The 15,578-nt window shown below is 47.5% G+C and overlaps 3 protein-coding genes across 3 annotated transcripts in view; 1 reads left to right on the forward strand and 2 right to left on the reverse strand.

Moving 5' to 3' along the window:
• Nucleotides 1-2,709: 2,709 nt before the first annotated feature.
• Nucleotides 2,710-4,753, reverse strand: PPTG_15592 (hypothetical protein; the record flags this gene model as incomplete). The annotated part of the gene is made up of 7 exons (XM_008912847.1): nt 2,710-3,098; nt 3,159-3,310; nt 3,867-3,895; nt 3,956-4,027; nt 4,084-4,368; nt 4,605-4,643; nt 4,712-4,753. 7 exons carry the CDS (start codon nt 4,751-4,753, stop codon nt 2,710-2,712), a joined length of 1,008 nt encoding a protein of 335 aa, XP_008911095.1.
• A 6,234-nt stretch (nt 4,754-10,987) lies between these two features.
• Nucleotides 10,988-11,695, reverse strand: PPTG_15593 (hypothetical protein; the record flags this gene model as incomplete). Its single annotated transcript, XM_008912848.1, has 2 exons — nt 10,988-11,447; nt 11,586-11,695. 2 exons carry the CDS (start codon nt 11,693-11,695, stop codon nt 10,988-10,990), a joined length of 570 nt encoding a protein of 189 aa, XP_008911096.1.
• Nucleotides 11,696-13,469: 1,774 nt separating this feature from the next.
• Nucleotides 13,470-15,578, forward strand: part of PPTG_15594 (hypothetical protein) — a gene marked incomplete at its 3' end in the record, with an annotated part of 2,415 nt that continues 306 nt past the window's right edge. Inside the window, exon 1 of the mRNA XM_008912849.1 lies at nt 13,470-15,571. Within this exon, the coding sequence (XP_008911097.1) occupies nt 13,494-15,571 (2,078 nt within the window). The 5' untranslated portion in view covers nt 13,470-13,493. The remainder of the gene's footprint in view (nt 15,572-15,578) is intronic.

The raw sequence follows: 15,578 nt of genomic DNA on the forward strand, positions 1-15,578 counted from the left end.
TCCAAAGCTTCCAAAAATAAAAAAACGCCAAGGAAGGCGCCCTAAATGCACTAAGCGCCTGGTCCGTCAGGTGCTGCGACTTGCCACCGTGAAAAAACTATCTTCTAAACGGATTTCGGAGGCAATCGGCCACGTACTACGCCCAAGTACCGTCAGAAAGCTGCTTAACTCGTCGGCGATCGCCAAGTGGATCAAGCGGAAACCGTCACCGGCCATCAAGCCGAACCACAAGGTGGCTAGAGCCGCATTTGCTGCCGAATTTCTAAGCAAAACGCGCATCTGGCGTCGCGTCATCTTCAGCGACGAGAAGAAGTTCAACTTGGACGGTCCGGACGGGTACCAATACTATTGGCACGACGTTCGGAACGACCAAGAAATCTTCTCATACGCACATTTTTTCAAAAGCCGTTTCTGCCAGTTGTCCGTTTTTGTGTATGTCAGCTTTAGACCGAGTTGCATGATCTAATTCCGCGTAATGCGAGTAGAACAACAAAATCTTTAGTGTCCCTATAGATAATAGCAGCACTGTATACCATAATATAGCCAGGTCAAAAGTACCCGTTCGCGAAAGGGTTAAATTGCATATGCAAGATAGTTTGACTTGGTGTTTGTAAACTTTTACTTGTTACAGAGATGGTCGACGAATCGAACGTTGCAATAACCGGTGCAAACTGCATATTAACATGCATACACGACTGCAAGTTTAGGCTATAAACTGCATTATTCATTCCATTTCCGTAACATAGACTGACTTCCGGCCGTCTGGTAGTACAGCAATAGGCGGGTGCAGAAACGGTAGCAATTTTAAAGATATTTCGATGTCGAAATTTAGAAACTGTCCAATTGCGTACATATTTTGAAGGTTTTCTCATCCAAGTGGCGAGCAATGAAAAGGTCAGTTTTATGGCTCATACAATTATGAAGCCTATAATACATCTGAGCATGGACGTCCGGCTCTGGCCTCACGGACTGCACAGTAAGCAAAATGAATCGAGGATTGCACTTGATTCTCAACCTGCAAGAGATATGCACAGACAATTTACACTGAAGCCATTACTAAGCAAAAACACAGACACTGATGATAAAATGCATATTCACCCTTTGCTATCCTGCATATGCATGATACTTAATCAGCAGCGTCTCTCAGTCTTTTGCGTGATCCACCACCTTTCGTTGGAGTTGCTGGGCGCAAACGAATGTGGCGTTCTTGGTTTGAAGGTCGCAGCTTTCCTTCACTCCATTCCTTGTGCCACACGTCAAAGCAGGTTGTCAACTCTCCGCGAATCACATGCCTTGGGCGCATACACAGGTAGATAGGCGCATTACCATCGCACTCGGAGCAGTAGTACGCCGTCGTGTGGGGCTTTGCGCCCTGCATCAGAGAGCAAACTTTACACGCACGCTGACGCCGCTTCGGCTGCGTATCTCGGCTCCTCCATTCATCCACCAACTGGGCTACGTGGGTAGTAACGTGCCCCGCCACACCAAAACCCGACGCACCGGCGATCTGCTCCCTCTCACAAAACGTGTTTCCGTCGAACATGTCCGCTTCTTGGAGCTGGGTGAGCTGCAAGTGGAGGCGCTTCATGAATTTAACGTGAGTCAACGGCTTTGAAGTCTTGTCCTTGTGGTAGGCCTTGTGCACAATGTAGCTGTTCACTATAGCGATGTCAATAAGCCCCAGCACGAGGCTCTTGTAATACTTCCGAAAAGTGACAGCCCGCTGGAGGGAGTATCGTTGCAATCGGAGCTGGTCATGTACGTCGATGCCCCCCAAAAAAAAAAAAAAAAAAACTGATGGTAGTCCTTGATAATACGGGGGGCGACGCCTTCGTGGTGTTCACCAGCTTTGTCTTTGCGAACGACTCTATCCAAATCCACACTTCCACCCGTAGCCAAGAAGTGTACAGGTTTTGAATCCATCCAGCAAATTGCGCGTAGGCCAGGTACTTTAGAAGACTACACAATTCCTACACGTCCCCCGATCCACATCTTTTGGCTGTGTTTTCATCTTACAAAAGATCTGTTTGCAGTACCCAACGCGATTCGTCATTATAGTGCCCACACAATAGTACCCCATCAGTAGTAGCTGAATCAGGAGAGCAACCGAGGTGTAGAAGCGATCGATGACAACCAGTCTCATGCGAGCAACGGCGCGTCACCGAACACTTCGCGCAGGTTCCAAACGACGGCAGCAGGGCCTTCCTTCTTGTCGAGTTGGGCAAAGTCGCTTGCATAATTTTTCTTGCCGCAGTATACTTCAAACCTGCATAATGCAGTTTAAACAGGAACAAACTTCCATTAGTAAACTGAATAATACAGGATAAGAAATTTTTAGAACCAAAAAAAAAATACCTGATGCAGTACGCCGTATGTGCACTGCACAACATAAAGAGCTTCGTTCCCCACTTGTGCGGTTTTGCTTTCATGTAGACGCGCATCTTGTTGAAGCTGCTGCGGCTTGGAAGCACGGCTTCATCAAATGAAAGCTATACAGGTGGCACGTATCCTTCGCGAAACGTCCGCTGCAGCACTTCAACGACCTTGCGAATCTTCCAGGCTCGATCCGTGGTCGCTCTTGGGTCGTCGTTATCATTGAAGTGTAGATTTCTGCATATATCCATGAATCGATCTCTTGCCATCACAGAACTGAGCGCTCCACGTGGAATCACCCTCGTCGGTGGTTTTCCAGTGGTTTGCCAGCTTTTCTCAGTTTGGGCAAATTGTTCGCGCGATCAGTAGTCCCACGAAGCGGCACAGCTCGTGTGGTTTGATTGGAGGAACTGCTTGAAGCTCCTGTAGCACATCGCGCCGTGTCTTCTTCTTCGTGGCAGGATTCGCTTGACAGCGTCGCTTGTGGCGCTTGTACGCATCGGCAACACGAGCGTGGAGCATATCTCTTTGATACTTGTTTGAACAGACAGCAACGTGCTGCCACAATGCAACCGGCATGAAGTAAAAGAACAACGCCATAGGCGAGTCCCCACGATGCAGTACTTCAGGAGTGGGTCCGGAATAGCCTTGGCGAAGTCCCGGGTAGCTACTAGCGCCTTCAACAGGAACATAAGGAGTCTGTAGCTCATCATACACGTCCGGTTCTTAAATTGGACCCCATCCAGTAGTCGAAAATTATCTCTGTGTTCTGTCCAGCAAGTTACCCGCCAAAACAGCGTCGGCGCCTCCAAATCCATCCAGAAATTCCTTTGCCAGCGCAATATCCATCTCAGGGTCCGGCTCCGATCCATCGGCTGCACTGGCATTTGATACCCAACCACTGCAATCAGACTGGATATCTGTGACAACGTCGTCCCTTGAAGTCAACAGAAGACGCGCCAGGTATCCACAGCAACGTCAACCGTGTCTTGGGGAAAGCTGCAATAAAGGCTGGTGTGACAGAGCGTTTGACATCTCATTCATTTCGTCGGGGTGGGGGTCAACATGCCAACGGTGCTGGGATGTGTGTTGAGTGGATTTTCGATCGTGGTACTTGGAAAATGACGCCGACGAACAAGACCTTCGCGTACGTCTTCAATACTCCTGCAAAAGATCATAAAGTTTCTCGTGTTCTCTGCAATGCGACCTTGAAGAAACCGTCAAACGGTAAGACCTCGATTCTTTTGATTCTACCACGAAAGATCGGCATTCGATCTGTTGCTTCAGAGCTATTCGCGGCTTCGTCAGGACTCGCCTCAGAACAGTACAATGTCAATGCGCGCGTCGTTCTGGACAGCGTCATGACCTACCTGATCCGCCACTATCCCGCGCTGATGGCGCTTGCAGCTGATAGTCCTGCAATTTAATGTCTGGAGGCGTGTGCCATTGAGAGAGGGTTCTTCGTTAGTGATCTCCTCGCTTGGTCGTCATACCTTGCCTCTGTTTCCTCCAAACCTGACACCTCAATCGCACAAGACACAACGGCCGACGTCACAAAGCGCCCCGTGTGTCGTCGTCAAACAGCCTTGATTAAACAGTTAATCCAGGTGAACAAGACTATAGATGCCCGGTTGTCTGTGATGGAAGCCAAGATCTGCAACAGACAAGTGAGTGTACAAATAGCGAATAACCACGCAAGCGACGACGTACCTCTCCGGCTTCAAGTTTGAAAGACGCTTGGTTCACTTGGTAAACTCTAGAACCGCGGATGTGGAGTTGAACGGACCCAGAGACTATGCATGCGCTTACCCCACGCTGTTCCTCGAAGGCGGCTTCAAACTTGTTGAGAGCTCCCCGCAATAACGTGACGATGTCCTGAAGATTGGTGAGAGTGCCGAAACCGCGCTGTTGACGTTCCTGAAACAGCACAACATCACAGCCCGTGGCGCGCAGAATGTCCTGAAGTCCATGCGCAAACTTCACAAAGATGGCAGTCTAAACCAGCACATTCTCCGCTATCAGCAACTCCAAGCTTCAGGTCACATTCTTGATCCTGCCCCTTCACATACAACAAACCTATTTTAGTTAGTTTCCGGTAAGTAAATGCATAAAAACAATGTTACCTATTCATGTAGTCCAGTCAATGCTTCTGCAATCGAGCGCCCCACGTGTGCTGCCACTCAGTTTGATATCCGCACCCAAGCCTACACAACTCCATCTTCATGCCCCACCAAGAACGTCGTCAGCTCGTACAAGGAGTTCAAGTCGTGCTGCATTGCTACATAAAAAAACACAAGCTTCGAATTAGCGATGAGGCAATCCGCCACCTACGACTTACCATAAACACGACTGTAGCCTCCGCCGCCCTGCTGCCAGCCATCGACGTCATTTGCCCGAGAGGAAGACATGCCGCGCGAGCCTGGAGGACGTACGCGAGTGCCTGGTCGAGTCACCTGCAAGAAGTTCTTCGAAGACGAAGCTGTGAAAGACAACACGCTCAACGAGACTGAAGCATAAGGATAGGCATGGCTAAAAGGGTTAATACAGCGTGTATTACAAGTTAATCAACCGTAGTTATCGTATGAATTGGTAGGACCGTATTGAACACTAAGCTTAACCTCCATGTGGAACAGCAAAATTAACCTCATTACAGAGCACACTAAACGCAGTAGAAGTACTGTGTCGAACACAAAACTTAACCTCCTTGTGGAACAGCAATGTTAACCTCAACGCAAGCAAGCACACCACGCATGAAAAGCAGAGGAGGTCGCACAGCGTACAAACACGTGAAAATGCAAAAATACATAATACCGTGGTAGCGTCACAATGGCCCAAGCAGTAGAGAGGATATCTCTTGTGCCTTGGGAAAACAAAATCAAGAATGACACTGAGTTTGACTTGGCGGTACTTATACATGCCCGTCGTTAAAAAAGAACCTTGTTTAAAGGTTTTACCTACATTTATAATGCTTCATGCGTAGCTCATGACGATAAAGCTGTTTGTTCGTCTACTAGGATCACAATCTGGATAGAGACAAAATTCAAAAATGCAAAAATCGGTGGTGTGTGCAGCGGCTTCAGTAGGCAGCACATACCTCTGAAGAATGCATGCACTGGCTTAGTATGTGGTCAATGTTAGTGTCATTCCAAAGGTGATATGCGAAACCACATCTTCTGCAGGTATACAGAAACATTGCTTATCAACGCGTTTTAAAATTGCTGGAAGCTAACTTAATGGGAGTGACTATCCCCGGACTCAGTTTACCGGCTTCAGGTACCGACTTCAACGTATTAATCCGACTGTCCGAGTAACAGCTGTTTTCCCAGAAGAAGCTTTATATGATCTAGTAAATCGTCGGTGACTTGGACTGGAATCACATCTGCCGATCCAGCAATACGAAACATCCAAAAAAAAACGAGATATATTACCTTCCCGGAAAAATCACAATACTCAGCGAATTATTTTCTCCATTCCTCGCCGATATTTCAGACCAATTCATATTTTGAAAGATGGAGAATCTTGGTCTCGGATCTTCCATCATACCTGAGCTAGCCAAAAGTACTGGCTCAGATCGTTTTTTTTTTTTTTTTGGTAACCGCGGCACTCCACCCTCCAAGGAACCCTCTGCTGCTACGGCTCTGAACTGGCAGGACTCAAATTATCTACCTTTTTGCCAATCACTACGAACAGAAGTATGGCGGAATTGTGCATTGACAAGCGATGCAAATGAACGCGGTTTGCATCTGCAATACTATGCGCCAGTCGAGGAGTAATACGACGTGAAATGGCATATTCAAGGATATGCGCGAGCGCTACCCCAACGAATTAGTGTAAATTTGCGTTAAAATAGTCGTTTTACTGCCTAGTACGTACCATAATATAACGCTGTAGTATAAGAGTATGAAAGCGGGATCGTATCCGGATCAGTTAATGTATCGAAAACGACAACTCCAACAACAACAACGGGGGCCAGGCGCATGCAAACGCATCAAATAGGCAGAACCCATAACATTATTCTCTTACTAAGTCAATGTGATCATGTATGGTGTTCCCTCCGCTGCTCGATACCTCGTAGAATCCATGCGAATGTGACAAAATATCACCTGATATTTGTATTGCATGAAACTGTAAGACACAACACACGGGCACGAATTAATCCTGTATGTTTAGTTCGTACCGAAGCACTACCAGTCTAAACCCGATATACTCCTATATCTGATACCGATGCAATCCATGGTAGTTCCCAATATGTATAGTGTATAGAGTAGTCGAATACTTTAGCTAAGGTCCTCAAATCGGCAGATCTGATAGCCTTTAGCGAGCATGAAAGAAGCTTGTTCCCGATATCTGAGTAGTGTTGGGTTCTTGTTCTCAGCACAGTTGGTCATGTACGCGTAGTTGTAGCTTCGGTGGTATTTCAGCAGCCCTTAGGAATTGGGCGACACACGTGATATTAATACGTGTTGCATCAAGATCCGGGTGCTCATGAAGCATGAAAACGACACTCCGTATAACCTATATTCTCCTTGTGGTCTGCTCTGGCGTGGCACTCTCAGCTAGGGCTGTTTTGTCCATTACACGAAAGTGCACGAAAATACTTTCACGTATACACAACGTTTTGTGCAATTCGTGCACTTGCATTTAAGATGTTATTACGTATGTAGCCCATACTAACAAAATATCCGGAATTGACGTCCGAATCCGCCCACAGTATCAACCAAGGCCCCTCCAAGCGAAATATACTCTAGGTAGCTTGGAGTTGCGAGTTCGCTCCATCAATTTTTCAACACGCATTTTTGGTGAGAGTTTTGCACCAAATATGATCTAAATTAGGTTTTTATTTTAAAATTTGACCACACTGGGACCAATGCATGAAACTGCCTGACTCTCAGCGAACGCATTATCGTATCATCATCAAGGTCGTCCCCCACTGTGTTAATAAAACGAACGTGAGTCGAGTTACTCTTTAACAGCAACCACATATTAAAAACATTAGCTTTGGGTTATAGCAGGGGAGTACATTTAATGTGGGTGAAACTACGTAAAATAGTGGTACATATATTAGTTTAGGGTGCATTGTAAGAAACTATGCCTATTTGTAGCCCCTGATTGGCTTGATGTGTCGGTCCATAGAGCACCTCTTGGCTAAAGTTATTCCGAATAACTTGTTCGGTATTCTTTCGTTAACTACTCCATGGCAGCATCGTCTTCAGCAGGATTGCAAGCAAAGTCGTCGATGATAATTCGATCTCGAAGTCGAAGACAGCTCGTGCAGTCAATAATCTCTTCGTTTATTAGCTCATCCGCCCCCACCGAGAGCGACGCGTGATGTCATCCGAGTCACGATCTTAGCGTGTCGAAAGCAGTCTAATGCAAGACCATCGGCCCCGGCGTGACCCAGCACGATTTCACCCACCGCTATATAGTGATCTACGTCGTAGATTCCGCGAGTTCGACCTTCTTCTTCTTTACCGAGCGCCCGCAGTAGTTGTCTGTGTCGATACCGTCGCTTTAACAATGTTGCCGGCATCAAGTGGCTGCACCTTGGCTGTAGTATTGGTGCTCAACTTTCAAATATGCTTTACTGCTATGCCTAATACGAGGTGCTGTCCACGGGTTCTATCATGTATGCCACATTAATCTGTACTAGCAGAGCGCGAACGCGGGAGTAGGTAGTTAACCGCAACAAATACACATACGTTAATCTGTACTACAACTTCATGAATACGGGGTATGAAGTATGAGATATCAAATACGGTATTCGACTTCGATTTTTGATAAGTACAGGCGATTTCCTCGGTAGTTATAGCGTTGGGAGACGCAAATTTATTTTTATTCATGTCTAAGGTGTTCCTATTCACGAATGTACCATAAAAATGGGTCCGAGTTAGGGATGGTTTTGGATTGGACGAATAAAGAATGTTTAAAATTATTCCAAAATTTCAAAACTGTTTAGAAGTGTCCAAAAGTGTCTAAAACTCAGCGACAGCGATCTTCGATCAGTCCTCAAAGAAGCAACGTGTGTATCGCGCCCCCCCCCTCGAAGAAGCAGCAGCTCCGTGACGCCAGATCGAGTTCCTATCGCTGACCAGCGAAAAACCACTCCAGCAGCTCCATCTCCTCCGTCAGCTGCTCGGTCAGCACGCTCCCGGACCAGCCCGTTCCGTTCTTTACCTGGTTCCGTGTTGAGACGCTCTCCACGCTACAGCCCTTATCGCGATGGCATATCGTACTCCAGTCCGTCAAGCCAACAGCTTAACTCGCCCCCAGTAACTCGACCGATAACATTCTCTCCGCAGCCTAGGACGACAACTCATCCCGTCCTCCACGTTCTCCAGCTCCACCCCGCTCGTCTCGTGCATCGCCTTCAAGAACTGGGCATCCCCGTAACAATAAATATGGGGCAACTACTACATTGAAAGGGAGAATGGAAAGAAGCATGGCCGCTGCAAGTATTGCGATACGCTTAAGAAGAATGGAAAGCCCCGCGACAACTTCTGAAGCGCTTGATCAGCTCTACACAGTGTCCTAACGTCCCCTGAGATGTTCAAATTTCTTTGCGACCGAAACCCGTTGCTACGGACCCACTACCTGTCACGGATGTACCTTCCCTCTCTAACCCCAACAAACTCACTCAAGACGCCATCGAAATGGCTTTGGCAAAGATTTTTTTTCGTTTGTGCCCTACCATTTGTGCTGGTTGACGCGCGAATTTTTCGTGAGTTTATTTCTCTCTTGGCTCCAACAATGAAGGTGCCTTCGAGGCACAAGCTTAGCGGGGTTCTATTAAACCGTGTTCGTCAAGAAGTACACCTACATGTTCTCGATCTGATCAACGAGCAAGACTACGTATCTCTGGTCACGGACGGCTGGAGTAATATTAACGGTGCCAGTATCATCGACTTCATGGTAGTTGCGCTGGGTATGCCTACGTTGTTCTGGTCTTCTTGGCCAACTAGGTCTGAGCAACACACAGCTTCATATCTCGCTGGAGAAATTGAGAAGGTGGTTGCAGAGATTGAAAGTACTACGACCGCGCGTGTGATCGTTGTAATAACATACAACGCAAAAAACGTTAGAACTGCATCGGGTCAAGTTCAAACTCGCCGGCCTAATGTGGTAACTGGTGGGTGCTCTGCTCACGTTCTCAATCTTCTCATGCAAGACGTTTGTCGGTTCCCTTTGGTTATCGCAATTGAAAAGAGCTGTGGCTATTACTCGTTTTGTCAGAGTCCATTTGGTGCTACTTGATGAATTTAAGCGGAATCAACAAGGCGTTCGCGACCATGGTTTGAGCGCAAGGAACTCGGTTCTACCAGTGCCAACAAGATGGTACTCAGTTTTTACCTGTCTTCAGAGCGTACTCAACAGCCAAGGCATTCTGGAAAACTTTGTTTAAGTCCTGAGTACGAGCAATTTCGCGATCGTTATCGCGGAACAGCTCCAAACCGAAAAAGTTAGCCTATATCGTAAGCCTAGTTCGTGATATTGGCTTTTGGAGTGGGTTAAGGACTGTCGTTCGACTATTGGATCCAATGATCACTGCACTCAGACACCTAGAGTCGGACTCGGTGTTTGTGTCAGGGGTTTATAAATGGTTTCGGTGGTTAAGGTATCACTCAGCGTACGGGGTTACTTCACCCGAAGACGAGGAAGAAAAAGAGGAGGACACAGCAATCTCACAAACTCCAGCCGTGGCTTCGCTTCAATCTGTCCATGAAAGCCAAGGCTGTATTGAACTACTTAGTGATGCTGTATGTTCCTCAGCAACCGCCTATAGCGGCGCTCAAACAACAGCACAAGCGCGGGAGTACACGCATGTTGGTATTTTGAAGCTTGATGAGCTACAAACATTCTTTCGTACCAAGATAAAGTAACGCTGGAGCTACGTTCACACGAACACGATAGGAATAGCGTTCATGTTGGACCCATCAATGGACCTTGATGGCTTTGTCGGTAACGATGACGATGATGTAGAGGATCAAGCTTGCATACTTGCTGAACGCTGCGGCCTTCTAACCTCAAGTGCCGGTGTGCCTTAATTGACAGCTGAAATCCTTGCTTTTAAAAGCATGAAACGGCGAGGTGGCAGCGTGGTGCGAGAAAGATATTCGGAGTCAAGCCCAAGGGTCCAGAAGTGCGAAAGAGTTCCCTTTGCTTAAGCAAATTGCAAGGATCGTTTTTGCTGTACCCACTTCATCGGCAGCAAATGAACGCGCTTGGAGCAGTTTTGGCCACATCCACTCTAAGAGAAGAAACCGACTTTCCGTTGAAAAGGTCGAGCTTCTTGCCTACATCTACATAAACTTTGGTACAATTGGTATTGGTGAAGTTGATCTTGCTCGGCGCCAATCGTGCCCCGAGAGTATTGAATAACTCATCAATAAGCGTTTACCACCAACCTTAATTATTCTTATCATTAATCGAATACAATAAGCAGCATCATATCGCGTGTGACTTCTACGTTCTCCTGTATTACTTGGTAGCGACCCCTGCACCTGCTCCAACGTCTCGCTCTCGTACTTCTTAAACATGAACGACCCAAACGGCTACGAGTAGAAGACCAGGTAGTACCCTCATCCTGGATCGAGTCGGGCGGCACCATGAATCCCTCTCACCGCATTATTATGCCGGACACGCCGTCCTGCGCAATGCCAATGATGTTGCGCGGCGCGGCGGCGCCGATCAAGTCTTGGACACCACCAGCGGCAGGAACATGTTCAACAGGAAGTGTTCGACGGCGTTGAGATCCGTCAGCAGTGCCACCAGCGCTGTCGACATTGCTGTGGTCAGGAAGGTGCCGAGCAACGTGTCCAGGAATTTGGAGCACGACGCTCAGCGAGCTGCTGGCCCGCTCGCGCGCGAACATGGCGCGCTGCTCAATAAAGAACGGAAGCAGGGGCACTGACATGAACACCAGGAACGCGTATACGTAGAACAGCAGCGTCATCAGGCCCTCCTCCGTCAGGTCGTCGTTCGTACTCAGGTACATGGTCCCCACCATAAAGCTCAGGTAGATGTACATGAACAAGTGGACCCAGTAGATCCCAGGATCCCGGATGTTCAGCCTGTTACTGTACATGAGCACACCGAACTGACACAGCGACGATGGCGACGGCTGCTCAATGTCCGGCTAATGCTGCAGCGTCTTGCGGTCGCTCTTGATGCGGTTGATCAGTTCCTTGCGGATCTCGCTCTGGGTGTACGACTACATCATCTGCGGGACGTCTGCGAAGTCTGTATTCACTAGACTGATGAAGTTCTCGGCCGGGTTCATGTACTGCGGACAGTCGTAGTCTGCTGACGCGAAGTGCGGAATCATTTGGCGACTGGAGCCACAATACGCGGTCTGACCAGCCGACAGCGCTACGATGGTGCGTTGGTTCAGGATGAGGGGGCTTGCGGTGGACAACAGCTCGATGGCGATGCTCAGCGGTGCCTCTGGCTGACGTTTACGACGTCATGCTGGTGCTGTGAAGATTCCCAGCAGCGAGTCCCCGACCCCAAGTATCTGGACATGCGCGTCGACACAACTCCGGAGATGAAAATAATCATGCCAAATCGTCTAAAAGTCCTGTAACCTCTTTTTTCGAATATGCCATTACTTAGTTTGGAAGCCTTTTGAATTTTGGACAGAATTTTGGACATTTTACAGAAGTATTATGGAGCGCTCTGAACACATCCAAAAGTCCGAGTACCTTAAAAAAATATACTAATGAGAGGTAGCTCATTACTGGCGATTCACCCTGTTTTGCTCTCCTCACCACACAAACATTCTACCTCACACTCACCGATACTCAACGACTGCTGAACAAATATGTTAGCACCATGCTCACATACCTAGTTTGTCCCAGAGCTAAACTCATGGGCTCACAGAGTCTACGGTCTTGGGAGCTATTGATACGCTGAACAGCACTGGACTCACTTCCGGTCTGGCAGTTGTCCACCAAATCGTGGCACGAACCGTGCGCCAGTCTACACCCGACCAGGGTACTTGCCAGTTGGGTTTCGTGGGGTGAAGACTCTTCAGAAGAGGGTGTTGCCGTCACAGGTGTGCAATTAGAGTGAAGGTTGAGCCCTTCTCCGTGATCCTAATGATTGAATCATGTCCAAAGTAGTCAAAAGAATAGGCTTCATCGGTTCAATACTCGGATCGGACTTGGCAGCAACAATGCTCATGTGCAGTTATGACTGTTTCCATAGTCCCGAGCCCCAGAAAAGGAATATTTGACTTCAAATGTATTCCATTTTACGATTGAGGGGTGAGAGGGAAAAATATCTTGTGGTCAACGGGAACTGTTAATTCATTGCTATGGAGGGAGTATTTCATTCCTTGGGATTACTACCGAGGGGATCGTCTGTATTCCGTCTTCAAACATCCCAGCTCAAAACCCGAGGAGATGACGCAACCCATAATTAGCATGGAATTAGATGACCATATGGCATAATTAAGGCTGAGAAGGGAATTGATAGAACTAAGCCAAAATAATTGGGGCGAGAATAACTTTTACATGCAACCAATGTATCTGCATTTCAGCAAAACTGGACCAAGGAATGAAATGTTTTTTGTTTGTTTTTCGAAAGTTCGGATTGCGAAAAAGGGACGGGGACAATCCAGTATCTTGTCATTTACCATTATTACGGTAATTTGGAGCGTAGACAATTCCGTGTCTATCCATGAACTTTCCATTTGTTGGAATGTTATTCATTTCCAGAAGGTGAACAGCTAACAAGTTATACATTATGTTTAAAGGGTGTATTTGCTTGCAGGTACCACATACTCTACTAGTAGTAGATGCTAACCGGTGCCTACTTTGCATTGCACAATTACTGTTGCTGTTGTTGTTGTTGTTGTTTCACAACGTACTTCCGGTGGATGTTTTTTGTTTTTACCGAAACAGGACAATCACCAGTGTGATTACGACCGCGAATGCCATGGGCCATATGGATATATATTATATATGACAAGCTCTCGACAATCTTATAGAGCTGAGCGTTGTGAGGTAGACGAGTATGTGCACTACAAACCACATGCAAAACTCCTCCAAGAACTAATTTTCGATAAGTAGCATCCAGTTCGTGCTTCTCACTTCGCTAATTGATCTCCAACAGGCAAGACCATGCGTTGTCGCTACGCTGCGCTCGCACTAGCTATAGTATTCTTCGCTAGCTCAAATGCAACCGAAGATTCGAAGAGGGTCACTGCTGATATCCCTGCTGCCGTTCGGTCCATCTCTGCGGGCGTGAAGCACTACAGGCTCTTGAGGGCCGAAAGCACCGCGGATGCGAACGACGAAGCGAGAGGATTCAGTCTCAAGTCAATTCCTGGTCTCTCGAAACTCACAAGTATGTTCAAGACAAAGATCACGCCTGGTACACTCCTAAACTGGGCCAACAAGGAGAAGTCGCCGGACTACGTGTTCCGAAAGTTAAAGCTTGACAAGACAGGGCATCAACTTTTTGACAACCCGGATATCAACGTTTGGGCTGCTTATACGAATGCCGTAGTGAAATCGAATGCCGACGACGCGATGCTCACGACATTGAGGGCTCGCTACAGCGACGATGCTCTAGCCAAGATGTTCGAAGCGGGCAAAAAGGTAACACAAAGCGAAAGCGTCGCCACTAAACTACAAAGTCGGCAAATGGAAAACTGGATGGCCGCTAAGAAGACACCAGATGATGTGTTTAAGATTCTTCTTCTTGACAAGGCTGGTGTCGGAGTCCTCGACAACTCGGCCCTTGCAGGTTGGACCACCTACATGAGGTTCTTCAACTCCAAACAGGCGAATAGGAAGAATCGAGTCACGTTGATCAGTACACTTACGACACACTACAAAGATCGAGGGGTTCTGGACATTATCGAAGCGGCCAAGAAAGTACCCAGCACGGCTAGGACTGCGAAACTATTGGAAGCGGATCAGATTCAGTTTTGGCTGAAGAACGAAAGAACACCAGACGAGCTTCTCACGTTACTGTCCCTCGACAAGGCCGGAGACCAGCTTCTAGCTAGTCCACGTTTCCAGACTTGGTCCAAGTACATTAACTACTATAATAAGGAGTACCCCAGCGAGGCTACAACTGTGATGGAGAAACTGACGTATAATCTTGGCGAGGAAGAAGTTATAGGGATACTTGCAGCAGCGCGGAAGGTACCAAGTACAGAAAAGGCTGCCGCGAAATTACAAGCCGAACAATCCAAGATCTGGCTCAGTGCAGACAAAGACCCGGAAGAACTTTTCAAGTTGTTACAACTCGACAAGACAGGGGATGATCTCCTAGACAATCCACAGTTTAAGTATTGGGGGAAGTACGTGGAGGATTTCAATTTGAACCCGCAACTCGAGGATCTAGTGTCCATTATTGACATAGTACGGAAGAACTTTGCTGATGACGTACTGGCGCATATGATTGTCACCGGGATGAAGGCTCCGAGTACGAAGAGTATGGCCCAGCGAATGGAGGACGAGCTCTTCAAGGGATGGATAACAAACCTGAAGACGCCTGACGTTGTCTTTATGTATCTCAAACTGAATAAGGCGGGAGAAAAGGTATTCGAGAACCCACTCTGGAGCATGTACACAAAGTACTTAGACCACTTCAATAAAGTGGTACCGATGAAACAAACTACGATGATATCGGCATTTGCGAGAAACTACGACAAAGAAGCACTAGCAAAAATTCTCATTGCGGCGAAGAAAGATCTGCGTACGGAGAGACTCGCTTCGAAGTTGTATACTGAACAAATCCAACGCTGGCTGACTACCAAGGACCCGCCAGACGAGATCTTCAAGGCGCTCAAGCTTGACGAGGTAACAGATGACATTTTCACCAGCCCATTATTCAATACCTGGAGCGCGTACTTGGATGATTTCAATGCGAAGTTCCCCGATGAGAAAGTTTCTATGATCGATACGTTCCGTACCAACTTTGACGATGCATTTCTGGCGAAGATGTTCGTCAACGCAAAGGAGATTCCGGCCATGGAACAGCTCGCGACCAAGTTGCAGGCTGACCAGCTTCAGCGTTGGCTGGCGAATCGAGATACCCCGGATGATATTTTCAGAGCACTCAAGCTTAACGCTGCAGTGGACGATGTTCTAGCTAATCCGTTGTTGAACACTTGGGCCACATACTTGGAGGACTTCAATGCCAAGTTCCCGAGGTCGAAAGTGTCGATGATTGATACCTTCCGAGAGTTTTTT

Source organism: Phytophthora parasitica (assembly GCF_000247585.1).
Source record: "Phytophthora parasitica INRA-310 unplaced genomic scaffold supercont2.50, whole genome shotgun sequence".
Lineage (NCBI taxonomy): Eukaryota > Oomycota > Peronosporomycetes > Peronosporales > Peronosporaceae > Phytophthora > Phytophthora nicotianae.